The sequence below is a fragment of the Marmota monax genome, unplaced genomic scaffold (genome assembly GCF_021218885.2).
Source record: "Marmota monax isolate L192 unplaced genomic scaffold, Marmota_monax_Labrador192_F-V1.1 WCK01_AAM20220418_F8-fsc00042, whole genome shotgun sequence".
Classification (NCBI taxonomy): domain Eukaryota; kingdom Metazoa; phylum Chordata; class Mammalia; order Rodentia; family Sciuridae; genus Marmota; species Marmota monax.
Window position 1 is genome coordinate 14,646,891 of NW_026693008.1, and position 14,246 is coordinate 14,661,136.

The window sequence follows — 14,246 nt, forward strand, 5'->3', positions numbered from 1 at the left end:
TCTATTAAGTAGTATTGCATTGATTGTTTTCAAAAATTAAATCAACCTTGTATTCATGGGATTTTTTTAAAAAAAAGTTTTTTTGTTTTTTTTTTTTTTTTTTATTCAGAAGGGATATTGGTCTGTAGTTTTATTGCAGTATCTTTGATTAGTGTCAGGGTAATACTAGTAGCTTCACAGAGTGTATTGGAAAGTATTCTATTTTTGGAAGAGTTTGTGAAAGGTTAGTATTCTTTAAATGTTTGGAATTCACCAGTAATGTAATCTGGACCTGATCTTTTCTTTGTGGAAGTTTTAAAATTACTGATTTAGTCCTTTGACCTCTTATGGATCTGTTTGGGTTTTCTGTTTTTCTTGATTTATATTTGGTAGTTGTGTCTATTTAGGAATATGAGCTTTTCATCTAAGTTAACTATCTTTGATATACAGTTGTTTATATAGTTTCTTTATGTTCCTTTTTATTTTTGTAAGATTGATAAAAGCCACTCTTTTTATTGTTAATTTTAGTAGTTTATCTTTTTTCTTCTTTGGTCAAGTTAACTAAAGTTTTGTCGATTTCATTTATTTTGTTTGACTGTTTTTTAAAATTGCTTCAACAGTAATCATTTATCTGCCTTTTCTTTTAGGATTGATTTCTTTATTCCAGGAGTCTCTGTAGTTGGTGGGTTTTCAATATGCTCAAGTCCCAGACTGCTAGAGCAAGAGGGAATGATAGAATTGGCAGTGAAATATACAAACCACCCGCCTGCTCTCTGGATTCACGATAAGGTAAGCAACTGCTTTTTTAAAAATTGGAGATATGGGCATCTCTGGCTTCCACAAATTTGGGTTCAGCTCACTTGATCTACCTAAAAACCCTAATGTTGAGTATAAAGGGTACATGTTCACACATAGTTTCCTAGAAAAGGTAAAGATAAGTATGACTCAGAAGACCTCGGATTTGGAGATAATTTGTTTTTACCAAACAATATTTGGTGGAATACTATTGTAGATTTAAAATATTTTGTTTTTGATAATTGACCGTTTGTTGTGTAAATGGTAAATCTGTAAATTAGATTGTTTTACTATAATTATCCTAAATAAAGGAAATTAAATTATCATTTTGTCCAGTATTTGGAGGAAAACTACCTCTGATTACATAATACCGTGGTGCCTAGAGATGAGCACAAATCCATGGTGCTCTCCATTTTAGCCCCTTGAGAGCTCTTCATAGGGTTCTGAGAGGCAATCCAAATTTAATTGCATACTTAAACACATACTTTACCACAGGGCTCAATACAAGACCTATGTAAGCTGCCTGTCATTACTTGAACTCTGATAGCAAAGTCTGAACTCAAAATAGGTCAGTTACATAATTTTTGGCCCTTGTTTCCATCATTGCCATCCTCTTCTTGATTAGAGTGTGCCTTCTATATTTACCAATAACCTCCATCCCATTCTGGGCATTTAAAAAAAATCTCCTTTACCTAAAAGAAATGTATGATACAAATATGGCTTCAAAAAATCTGTACTGTCCCTTTATTTTCATGGAAATCATTGAGCATCAACAACGGAAAACAGAAAATAAAACTGTAAACCTTATTTTCAGCAGAACCTGGAACATACTCCAGTATATTTTTTTTAAGGTTTTAGAGAATTGTATTTATGTAGGAGCCACATGAGACTAAGAGGAAAAAGGCCAATAGTAGCAGATTCCACAGTGTAATAACAAAAATACATGTGTTAGGGGTAGGACATCTCTCTTACCTGTAAAAGTTTGGAAACAAGGTTGACTTCCTTGACTGCAGAAGTCCCACCTCGCTGCAACATGGTTTGTTTAGGAGAGAGGGCATACAAAGAATCATATTGACCAGTCATATTTGTAGGAAGTAATATGCCTTTGTAGGGGCTCAAGGAAGCTGCTGTGTTGTGAAAACTTGCTAGCTTAGGACACTGTCTTGGCCCATCCCCCAATACAGAACCCTCTTGGAGAGAGTTGGTCTTCCCGAAAGCACAATTTATCTCAATTTCATGAAAGAAATCAAAGAAGACATGAGTAAATATTCATGAATTAGATTGAATATAAGTTACTCCTCCTTAAATTGACTTATAAATTATAACATAGATTTATTATGTTGTGCTCATTTCTATATTTACCAACAACCTCCATCCCATTCTGGGCATTTTTTATGATACAAATATGGCTTCAAAAAATCTGTACTGTCCCTTTATTTTCATGGACATCATTGAGCATCAACAACGGAAAACAGAAAACAAAACTGTAAACCTTATTTTCAGCAGAACCTGGAACATACTCCAGTATATTTTTTTAAAGGTTTTAGAGAATTGTATTTATGTAGGAGCCACATTTTAGTCAAAATCTTAACAGGAGTTCTTGTAGATATAAACAAATGATCTTAAAATATATATGGAATGTAAAAAGAATAGCTTAAACAGTTTGGGAAAAGCAGCATAAGAAATAGAAATCACATTACTCAAATTTAAGATAAAAGTAAAGCAACAGTAATCAAAATAGTGTGGTACTGGTGAAAAGATAGACACAGATCAGAAATACGACCATTTGTTTGACAAAAGTGCTAAAGAAACAGTGGAGAAAGGATACCTTTTAAACAAACAGTGCTGGAATAATTTTACATCTATACACAAAGCAAGAAGTTTGACCTAAACCTTATACTTGAAATTTAAAATTAACTCAAAGTTAGTTGTTGATCTAAATGTAAAACATGATCTTATGAAAGTTCTAGAAGAAACAGAAAATGCTGGGAACTTGAGGACAGGCAGAAGTCTTAAGACATGACACTGAAAGCAAGATTCATAAAAGAAAATAATATATAGGACTTAATCAAAATTGAAACTTTTCTTGCAAAAGACTTCACAGAATTTTAAAAATAACCTACATATAGTCTGGGAGAAAATATTTGCAAATCAGATACCCAACAAAGGACTTGTACCCAGAGTATAAAAAGAACTCTCAAAACTCAACAAAGAAAACAAGGAACAATAATTTTTTGAAATGGGCAAAAGATTGGATAGACACTTCACTGGAAAGGATATAAAGATGTAGAAGGATATTAATATCCTACATGTCCATTGTATTTGTTCAGGACGGTCCCCAGGTGCTTGCTTGCCTTGGCATTTCTACTGTAAATATATCCTGTCACATTTTTATCCTTTCATCTTCTGAGTCCCCTTTGGTATGGCCTTAGCTGCCTCATCCCTTTTTTAGAATTATCTGTAGATTTTTCAACCCATTACTGCCTATCAACTGCTTGGAGTCTCTAAAATATGCCATTGGGGTGAGACCAACAAGAGGTCCACATGCCTCTTGTCAGATTCCAAGTGAGCATTGCCATTCTGGTTCCTAGTGCTCTGAACCTGTGAATATGTACTCACCCAATACACGCACACACTCTGCCCTGCGGTTGCTCTTGGTGCCCATGTGACCTGACCTGGTGCTGGTCCACAGCTCTCTGCTAGGTTTCATGCCTCATTGGCATTTCAATGAGGGAACTTTTTCTTAGAGGCTGTAGAAAATTTCAAAGTGGCATTGCCTGAGTGCACCTCCTAATTGTGGTGCCTGTTCTCTGCCCAGTGGGAGTTGCAAACAGCCTTTATGAAGTCAGATTTTCTTTGGAACCATTTTCAGGTGGCTATTTTCCTCCTGAGGATTTTGTCTTATTAAGCTATTAAGAGTGGACAATGGAGGCATGTGAGTGTCTGTGTGGCAGCAAGCTGGTCTGTTGAGACATGGATAAAGTGCCATAAATGTCTTCCTTTATTTTATTGGCTTTGGCTCAAGCTCTTGGCAGGGTAAGGGGTTCTGGATAGCTATTGTGTACTGGGCTACAGTTACTGTGGAAAGGTTTTTTTTATTTCACAAGTACAAAATCTATGCTCAAATATGATACATTTCTAAGTAATTGAAGGTAACTTCCTTTTAATTACATGTTATGCTATGCGGTGTCTTGAGTCTTGTGTTCTTGCTGTCCTGGCAGTTTTTATTGATCAGGAAAAGACAAAGATGGCTTTTGATTCTTTCCAGATGGTAGCAAATTAGAAGATAGATCTATTGAATATTATTTTTGTCACTAAAAAAAAAACAAAAAAACAAAAAACAAAACAACAACAAAAAAACAGGTTTCCCTGTGGTATATTTTCTTGGCCGTTCTGAGGTTGAACATACATTAGTTTCTAAAAATAATGAGCTAACAGCTTTCTTTGTTGTCACTGCTAAGCACCTTGAAGATGGCCATCGGAAAAAAAAACGATGTCTCCCAAATTCTTATAGAGAGATGTGTATGGGAAGGTAAGAGAGCGATGGAGGATATAGGAACATGAAATCCATTGTCATCATTAGGCAGAGTTTCTTGTATTTTAGGTTCTATTTTCAAGACTTGAAGGAGCATTTTACTTTGGTAGCCAGTACAACCATTCCTAGATTGTTATTCCTAACCAGTGCTCCCTTGCTGCTAATTTCTTTTGTCAAAATGAAAACTCACTCATGTAACAATTTCCTGCATATTTAAAATAGTTAAATTAAGACATTCCCCCCAGAGATTTTCATTCATTTAACAGTTCTTTACAAAAATGACCTATTTTATGAATTAAAATAATTTTCATTTTTCTTATATTTTTTTCTCTAAGTTTAACTCATTTTTAAGAGCCTCAAGTTAAATTCCTGTCCAAAAGTACTTACTACTCACCTGCCTTGTGAGGTGCCAAGGTATGAATGCCAAAGATTTGGTTCTCAAAAGTTGTGAGTGTGTAATTACTTAAGGAGAGAGTTCACTTACCAAGAACATGTAATGGGACAAACCTATGCTCTTAATACAGATTTCTTTATTCCTGGCTTCTGTTTTTTAGTAGTGGAAGAAGGAATCAGGCTCACCCACCACCTGTTCTCTGTGACAGCCATAATAATGAAAACACTTTCTTTCATAGAGCCAGATACCAGCAGGGAGTTACCCCTACTGTGAGTCGTTTCATGCCCACAACAGCCTGGAAGTGGACAGGGCAGGTGTAGCAAAGGCTCAGAAGTTAAAGTACTTGCTGGATTTTATTGAGCTGTATTAAAATTCTTTTGACTCAGGTCAGTGTTTTTCTCCAAAATGAGGGATTCTCAACCCTGTCAGATTCAATGCCTCCTTTATAGAACTATTATGAAATGAAATTCATAATTGAGACAAACATACGTTTAAAAAATGTACTTACAAAGGAGAAGTAAAGAAAAATGATCAAAGACTATGTATTTCATTATATAAATGCTTGGGCATATCTGAACTAGATATAGAATGGAGTGCTTCAGTGATTGTTTCTAAACATAGAACACCAAGAATACCCAGTCTACAAATGGTGATAACAGGAGTGTTGTGTGTGTGTGTGACAAAAGAACACATGTCACCACCAGTGCATGTGGTTTTCCAGCACAGTGAATATGTTTGATAAGGTTCTGAACACAACCAGGTACAATGTACTTAGTGGTTACATTCTGGAAAATTCAGACCAAATAAAATCTATTACAAATAAACTCAAAGACTTTTTTGTAATGAGTTAAAGTCTAGTCTAAGACCATTACAAACCAGCTTCATCTATCTATGTAACTATGCGCCATTTAGAAGTCATTGTCAGGATAGTCCTGTGTGTTGCAGATAATGGTATGGTGATCAGTCAACTCCTAAATAAAATAGCCCTGATTTGTATTATTTGGGGATTTCTGTGCTGTAAATACGTCAGTGCTGATTTTATACTACCTACTGGCTCATAAAATTCCTGCAGATTTAACCATCAGTTTAATAGGTACTAGCTCTAGGACTTCAGTATATCTAGCATCTCTGGCCTTTTCCCCTTAAATGCTGGTTGGGTTCCCTAAATCATTGTGACAACAAAAAGTCACAAGTTTCCAAAACACCCCATCAAGGGCAGTACTGCCCCTTTGAAAACCAGTGTTAATCTCTGGTGACATTTCTGGTATAAGTGATCTCACCAAGTAGTAAGTGCTTTACCTGGGTGGGTGTATGTGAGACTCACTCCTGGTGTGACTTCTGGCTCCTGTTTTGGATGCTCTGGAGAGAAGTGAACAGTGTTGAACAGTACTGCAGTGCTGGTCTAAGCCTGCACAGCCGATCTGGCTGTACCCTGCCTGAGATCAGGAGGGAGACTCCAGTATATGCTTGTCAACTCTGATGAGCCCAGAGCAGCCCGCATCATGACCCTTGTTCCATCAGGCCTCTCTCAGCCTTGATCAGAACAAAGGAATACCACTTACAGATAAAAGGAGACCCATACTCCAGAGCTCTCCCCTGCTGGAGTTCATTACCACTTTTTTCAACTTACTTTTTCACCTGAGAAGTTAACAAATGGCAGAATCACTGAAGCAAGGCTGCTTTTCTCAGTTCTGGAGTGAGTGTGCAGTTTGAATCATGAAGGCTGGGCAGCAAATGGCCTGCATCATGGACAAGTGGAAGTAATTCACAGAGTCCTGGGACAACTAAGAGCAAGCTATTTTAAACATAGTCCTAAATAGTGATAAGAATGCAGAAGGTAGACTCAGTGGGTTTTATTAAAGTAGAACTTTTTTGTTTAAGACTGGTACCATAAAGGACTAAAGGATCTTTCTCTTCTCTGCCCTAGTGTACACTTGACTCTGAAGTGGCTGTGAGAGTGGGTGGAGAGTTCTTCTTTGACCCTCAGCCCACAGATGCCCCTAGAAACCTCGTGTTGATTGCAGGAGGAGTTGGAATTAACCCCCTGCTTTCCATCCTGCGGTACTCAGCAGATCTCCACCGTGAGCGCGCAAACAAAGGAAGTGGATATGAGATAGGTACAATAAAACTATTCTACAGTGCAAAGAACACCGGCGAACTCCTGTTTAAGGTAAGGGCGGGGGGAGATGTATGTTTCATCATTTGCTATAAGCAAACTTGTGTAGTGGTACTAAATGTCCACAAACATTTCTTCTCTAGGTTCTGATTTTTCTGCAAAGGTTCAAACAAAAGACTTTGCAAGGCTTAAACATGCTCAAATGAAAATTAACACATCTTACCCAGGACAATTAAAACTGTCGGTGTTGAGGAAGCTTTTAGTTAAGGAACAGGATAGTGTGGGGGGTTGGTGGGATGGAATCTAGAGGTTAGGTGACAGGAAAGTCACATGGTACCATGAGTCCAGAAGAGTTGAGAGATCTACAGGTGGGCTCGTGTCACGGTAGTAGGTGAGACCTAGATTGTTTGAACCCAGCTGGGTAAATGAAACCCCATCAATTGCATCTGTTGAAACTAAGTACATTCCATGGAGAAGGCTTTCACTCACGAGTGCTTAGCAGCTGCAGAAGTGAACAAAAGAACAGAAACAGTTAAAAGACACAACTGTGGTCAGTGAAACTGCTGCTTGATTGCCAATGCTTGAGAAAAAGGAAAAAGAAAAAACTCCCGGAGAGTTGGTAATATGGTTGTTAGCATATTCAGATTTCAATTAAAGCCAAATAGCCCTCCGTACTCTGAATGCTCTGGCCTGCTAGACTGCAAACAATATCTCTCTAAGTAGAGCAAGAGCGACAGACGTGTGTAGAATGGGAGTTGTGGTTCGGCATCAGTGGTTGGGCCCATCTGCTTTGATTTTTTAAAAATTGTAGTGTGACCAAATATGTTTGCTATTCCAGAAAAATATCCTCGATTTAGTAAATGAATTTCCTGAGAAGATTGCTTGCAGTTTGCATGTTACAAAACAGACTACACAAATCAGTGCAGAACTTAAGCCATATATCACGGGTGAGTGCCCTAAAGATATTTTGACTGTCTCCATGCAGTTTTTTGGTGGACATGGCTGCCATTGGTTGGGCGTAGATGCTTTATTGTTGGGAATTGCTGGCTGGGAATGTCACTACCAGGAGAATGGAGAGATGATTCATCACGGAAGAAATAAGAAAATACTTAGTTGGATTTACTTATATATAGGCTTCCTATTACCCATGTTAAAATTTTATTTTTCACATTGTTTTAAGAAGCCTTTGCATCATCACTATACTGTTCATGAAAAAAGTTATATTCCATCCTTGGCTGAATGGATTCCATTTGCTATTAACAGTCATTTAAATTACTTGTCTTCCCTGTTTGGAAGGATTTTGATAAAAGTTTTAATTTACTTGCTGAAGACAGCTTTGCATCTCAACCAAAGACCAGTAAACTAATTGGCCTTCTTTGCAATGTGCTGTGATTAGCCTCCCCTAGGTTTAAGAAGCCTGGAGATGCACTGAGCTTGAGTTACATTAAATAAACACTTTGCTGAGTTGTGGTTGGTCTGTCCTCATTTCAGAATAAAAATAATGTCTGGCTTAATTTGGTGTTTATTCTGTTTTTTGGTAGAAGGAAGAATAACAGAGGAGGAGATAAAAGACCACATTTCAAAAGAGACTTTGTTCTATATTTGTGGCCCACCTCCAATGACAGACTTTTTCTCCAAGCAACTGGAAAACAACCATGTTCCCAAAGAACACATTTGCTTTGAGAAGTGGTGGTAGGGAGCCGGCAAAGGTACAAAAGAGAAAGAAGCAAGATCCATTCCAGAGAGTAAGAGAGATTATTTCATATCTTTTGTGGCAAGATGAATTTACCTTTACTTGAGTTGCCTCAATTTTGAACTAAGTGACGAGCTGGAGAGTAAAAGAAAAACTGGCTAACAGACTTAAATTTCTTACAAAGGCTTCTTTGATCAAATTATTTTTGACTAAATTTGCTTTTATTAATAATTATTATCTCATGATATACCACAAATTGGTCAGTATACATTTTCTTTTGCACATAGGGGAAAAGTCATGTGTACTTAAATTTTTAATTATGAAATTGTGGGGGTTTTTTGTGAATTGTAGACTAACTTTAAATTGTCAGCAATCCATATATCCTATATTCAATGAACTTAGAATTTTAAATACATTCTTAATAATTTACTTTGAAAATTTATTTGTAATGCCTGTGTTAACTTTACCCATGGCCTACAGCCTTATTTGAACATCAGAACTTAGTTTGGAAATGGAAAATTGTTAGGAAAACTGCTTTAGGGCATGGAACATCTCGCATATTTGCCAATATCCTATATATCATGACCAGTAGTTGGTTTTTCCCTAGTAAAGTGCTTGCTGTCTTGGCTCTCTGCCTTACTGCTGTAGGAGGTGGCTTGATTGGGACAAAGGTGTGATTGGGACTGCTGTGATTCATGTTCAGTCTGCCTTTAGTGGTTGGCTGGCTGTGGGAATATGCCTAGGATTGGTTGGGGGATGGAGCCACTTACAAATTCTGCTCCTCTGCTCTTTGTTTCCTTGCTTTTTCAGGGTTGTATCTGGCACCAGCTAGTATAGAACATATACTGGTTGGATAATTGAGAGAGAAAGCAATGATATTTTAATTCCTTACTAAATCTGGGATTGGGGCAGTTCCTAGAGTAGATGGAAAGAATGGGTACAGCTTTATCTCAAGGCTGCTGTGTTGAAACTGCTAGAAAGCAGACTGTAATTCTTGTAAATTTTTTTTTCTTTTTTTAGATTTTTAAAAACCCAAAAGAAGTCCTTAGGCTGCCTGAGGGTTGGCATTTTTCTTGTGACAGGCTGTCCTGGGCCCAAGGCTGTCAGCTTGGAGAACACTACAGGGTGCCTGGGAAGGAGGACAGACCAGTGCTAGAGACTCAGAAAGCCCATTTGAGATTTTGTTCTTGAGCTGATGAGAGAAGACAAGTTGACCTTTCTTTGTTGCTGCAGGCCTCCCAGGGATTGCAGGGCTTGAGCACATAATTGATGGCCCCAGAAGAGGGCTGGCATCACCACTGTAGCCTCTGTGCTATTTTAAGTTTCATCAGGTTTCAAGCAGAGATTATTTGTCAATTTCAGTTAGGTGCTGCTTAGTGACTGGGGTTTGTTCTGAGAAGTGTGGTGTTAGGTAATTTCATCATTATGTGGCCATCAGGATGATACTTCACAAACTAAGATGGCTATGGCATCCATCGTTATATGGTGAAAGTGCAGGGTGACTCATTGTTCACCAAAATGTCATCATGTGCCTCATGACTGTATTTGATCCCAGATTTGAATTCATTGGGAAGAAGAGAAGTGCTTTTGGCCTGATGGGCATATCAAAGTCCAAAGTCCTCTGCGTTTCAGAGGTGAGGGGAGTGTGAGAAGCTCTGGACTGCCACAGGGAGCCCTGACTTATCAGTTGTTTCTAAAGTGTCCTGCTTGAAGGCTGGGTTTGAGAGCTGAGTACTCAAGAGGCATAGGAGCACAGCATGATAATACTCAGGTGTGTGAGGTCTCCAGGGGTTGGTTGGGGGATGGAGTTCTGCCAACTGGTGAAGGTAGCTGGCAGGGGAGAGACCCCAAAGGTACAAGAGAAAGAGCCCTCCCAGGCCTCTGTATCAGGAGTGGAGGTGCAGGCTGAGCATCCTCTGTGCAGCAGGGAATAAGAGCATGGGGGGTTTTGCTCCCTGCCTCTGTCCAGCCAGCACCATGCTGTGTGCCTGCTGTTGTCAGAGAGCAAGGGCCAGCTCTCCTGGAGATCCCAGCTCTGCCTGCCACCCTGCTGTGGATTCACTGTCACCATCTGTGAGCTGCTGAGACAGGCCAAGTCTTGACCTTTGTTTGCCTGCAGTGTTATTCCTTTCGTCTCTGTCATTCCAGCACTCAGTGCTGAATATCGTTTTCTGCTCTGTTGGCCAAGAATGTCCTGTTGCCCTTACCTGCCAGGCTAGTCCACTTGTCTTTGGTACTCCAAATGAGCAGACTACAGTCAGGGTGGCTTGGAATTTATAGTGTGGTGACTGAAGAGTATAGACTAGAGAGAGCCTTTGGGCCAGGCTGTCCAAGTTCAAATATCAACTATTCTGCCTGCTAGGTAGAGGATCTTGAGCAAGTCACTGAACTGCATTATGCTTCATTTAAAATTACATACTTGTAGCTACAGGTGAACGGGCAATATAACTACTGCCTCCCCCAGGACTGTTAAAGGATTAAATGTGATCACATATATATGCCAGCAGAACACTGCATGGGTATTTTTCACCATTAATTTGCTATTCCTTGTCCTATTCAGAAAGGATTTCAAGAGGCCTGATGGCTTAGTTAGTCCACTAATTTGAACTGTAATGTGGGTAGGGATCTGTCGTTTAGCACTATATGTGGCACTCAGTAGGTACTTTGTAAATATTTGTTACATAGGGATTGTACAAAGATGAGCTGAATTAAAGGATTTATTAAGGATCCTTTAGCCCTATGAGTTTGTGAAAATGTTTCTTTTAACAAGAAACTAGGTTAATATGAGATACATGAGTCTTTTCCAAATTTTATATGTTGGTATGATTTACCAGTGTGCATTAGAAAAATGGAACAAATACTTGGCTTTCCTTCAGTAGTTTACCCTCACAGGGGCTTTCTACAAGGCAGGGTGTATATCATCACCAACAAGATTTCTTTAGGTGGTTGCAGAGTTTAAAGATGTTTGCCGGGACCCTGATCCTGGTCAGTAGCTCCTACTAAAAAGAAAAAGAAAAATGTTGTGGAAAATTCCAAGTATATACCATAATTGAGGAAATAGTAGAGTGAATTCCCATGCATCCATTTCCCACTTCAGTGACATAAATTCTTCAATGTCTGTTTCTAATAGACAAAATTTAATGTAATCATACTCAACACAAGTCACAATGATTCTCTTCTATAATCCTTCTGTGTTTTGTCCCCCCAGCCCCCACCAGCCCCATGGCCTCAAAAGTCCACAGTTGCACTACGTTCCTATGGCAGGAAAGATGAGTTCTGACGAGAGACCACTAACTTGGTAACTGGAAAGTCTTGGTGATCTTGATAATGTGGATGTTGGAAGTGAAAACTTAGAGTGGATTTGGGAACATTTGGGAAGAAAGAAATTTTAATTAATGAGCATTAATAATAATTTTGAGGGATTTTATTTTAAAGGAAGAAAGAAGATGGGACAGTAGCTGGAAAAGAGTCAAGAAAATACTATTTATTTTACTCATTGATTGTTTTTTTATTTCTAAGAACTTTTTTATTGGTACATAATAATTATACAGAATAGTGGGATTCATTGTGGCATATTCACACATGCATATGACATAAGTGAGCAGTTTTATTACCTCCCCTTAACCTCCACTCCTCCCTCTCCCCTCTTGTTCTCCTGTCTAGGCATTTCTGGGTGATTCCTTTCTTTTTTGTTCCAGAGCTTCCACATATGAGAGAAAGCATCCAATCCTGGTTTATTTCTCTTAATGTGATACTCATTCATTTTCCTGCAGATGACATAATTTCTTCTTCATGGCTGAACAAAACTGTATTGTGTATATATACCACATTTTTACCCATTCAATAGACAGATACCTCGCCTGGTTCCATAACTTGGCTATCGCAAATTGTGCTACCATAAACATGGGCATACATCTATCTCTACAGTGTACTGACTTTAATTCCTTTGAGTAAATAGCAAGGAGTAGTAGAGCTGGATCATTTGGTAGTCGCAGTCTTGAGGAACCTCCATACTGAGTTCCATAGTGGTTGTACTAATTTACAATCCCACCAACAGTGTATAAGTGTTCCATTTCACGACATCCTTGCTGACATTACTATTTGTACTCTTAATTATTGCCATTGTTACTAGAGTGAGACAAAATCTGTGTAGTTTTGATTTGCATTTCCCTGACTGCTAAAGATATTGAACACTTTTTCATATAATTGTTGTCTGTTCTTTTAAGAATTGTGTGTTTAGTTCATTTACCAATTTATTGATTGGGGTGTTTTTTTTGGGGGGGGGGGCGGATGAGTTCTTTATGTATTCTGGATATTAGTTCTCTATCAGAAGAGTAGCTAATAGATTTTTTTTCCCCAGTCTGTAGGCTCTCTCTCCATGCTGTTAACTCAGTAAGTCCTAAATTTTTTGGACTATGTTTCAACAAAATTGACGCAGGTGTAAATTGGCACATAGTTGGAAATCGTAATCTAGAGTTTATCCTTTATTATCATTAAGAACAATAATGCAGATTGTCCTATAAATAGGACACTGGGACAGTATAGTGTATGTGTGTGTATACATATTTATAGGATAACGTGTATATATATATATATATATATATATATATATATATATATATATATATATGCACACACAGACGCTATCCTGTAAATAGGACATTGGGCAAATATTACATCCTTTCATACATTACACAATACACAAAGAATTGTCCCGTTCATGATGTGGAAGGAAGCAAAACACTTCAGAGGATTACAGTACATTTTTATAATGTTGGTTTTGCACAACATGGCTTATTTTGATATTGTCATTGTTCTTGCTACTTGAGAATAATGCTTCTCATGTCAAATCTGACATCTGGGACAGTAATAGGTCTGGGAATATGACCTTTGATTCCTCCTGATGGTTTCTCCCTACCTTGCTTAAGGTAAGCAGATGTCTCTCTTTGAGATCGCTCTCATCTTTGTTCACATATCTTGAATAATTCTTACATTTTCGATGAACATACCAATTATTTGACTGCACAAAGACCAGTACAGTGTTTTACCTCTAATAGAAGTGGACTATTTGGAAACCAGTTGTGTTTGTCCACATCGCCATTGAAATAGTTATAGGAACCCACTACCTTTGGTTGACTTATATTGATTCACTTTCCCCCCCCGATTGTTGAACTTTGCCAAGTGATTCCACTGTATTACAGTTTGCTTCAACAGTGACATATTTGTAATCTAACCATTTTACAATGAGAATTATTTGTATTGAACTTATAATCATATGGCTCTCTTGGCTTGCATTTTTATCAATGATTCAGTTTCAGAGGACACTTGTTTAATCTGTTTTTTTTTTTTTCCCCTCATGGTGTCTGTAGCTTGGCATCCAATGTTTTTAAGGTACACCAAGTCATAACTAGTGATTAGATTGTCAAATGAAATTGTGATTATAGGTTTTCTACCTTCAAACGTGTAAAATGATCTTACTCTCAAGCAAAAGATCATTGTTGGATTCTTCTTGAGCATTTTTTCCCCAATACAAGTCAAAGTTATAACAATATCCCCATATTTTGCACCGGGCCCCAAAATTATAACTGAATCTCGTGGGCTTATCTCTTATAAATTGTTTCAGTGAATTTTGTCCATAACATGATGATCATTTCGCCCACTGTCAAATATTCTTAAAGATGCCAAAAATTTACCAGAAATTTTGTTTTTCTCAAGCATTCAGAATAAATGTTTT

General features: G+C 37.9%; 1 protein-coding gene across 7 annotated transcripts in view; it reads left to right on the forward strand.

Annotated features, from left to right (window-relative positions):
* Positions 1-14,246, forward strand: part of Oxnad1 (oxidoreductase NAD binding domain containing 1) — a 63,869-nt gene that overhangs the window by 26,297 nt on the left and 23,326 nt on the right. For 4 of the 7 annotated variants that reach the window (XR_006853510.2, XM_046453002.2, XM_046453005.2 and 1 more), the window contains exons 6-9: positions 627-768; positions 6,631-6,873; positions 7,658-7,766; positions 8,361-8,564. Coding sequence is in view for 5 of the 7 variants with exons in the window: in XM_046453002.2 (XP_046308958.1) it covers positions 627-768; positions 6,631-6,873; positions 7,658-7,766; positions 8,361-8,515 (649 nt within the window). In the remaining 2 variants the exon portion in view is untranslated. Of the gene's footprint in view, positions 1-626; positions 769-6,630; positions 6,874-7,657; positions 7,767-8,360; positions 8,951-9,532; positions 12,719-14,246 lie in introns of those variants that run through there. The other 3 variants (XR_006853511.2, XM_046453004.2, XM_046453001.2) reach the window with 3 other exon arrangements.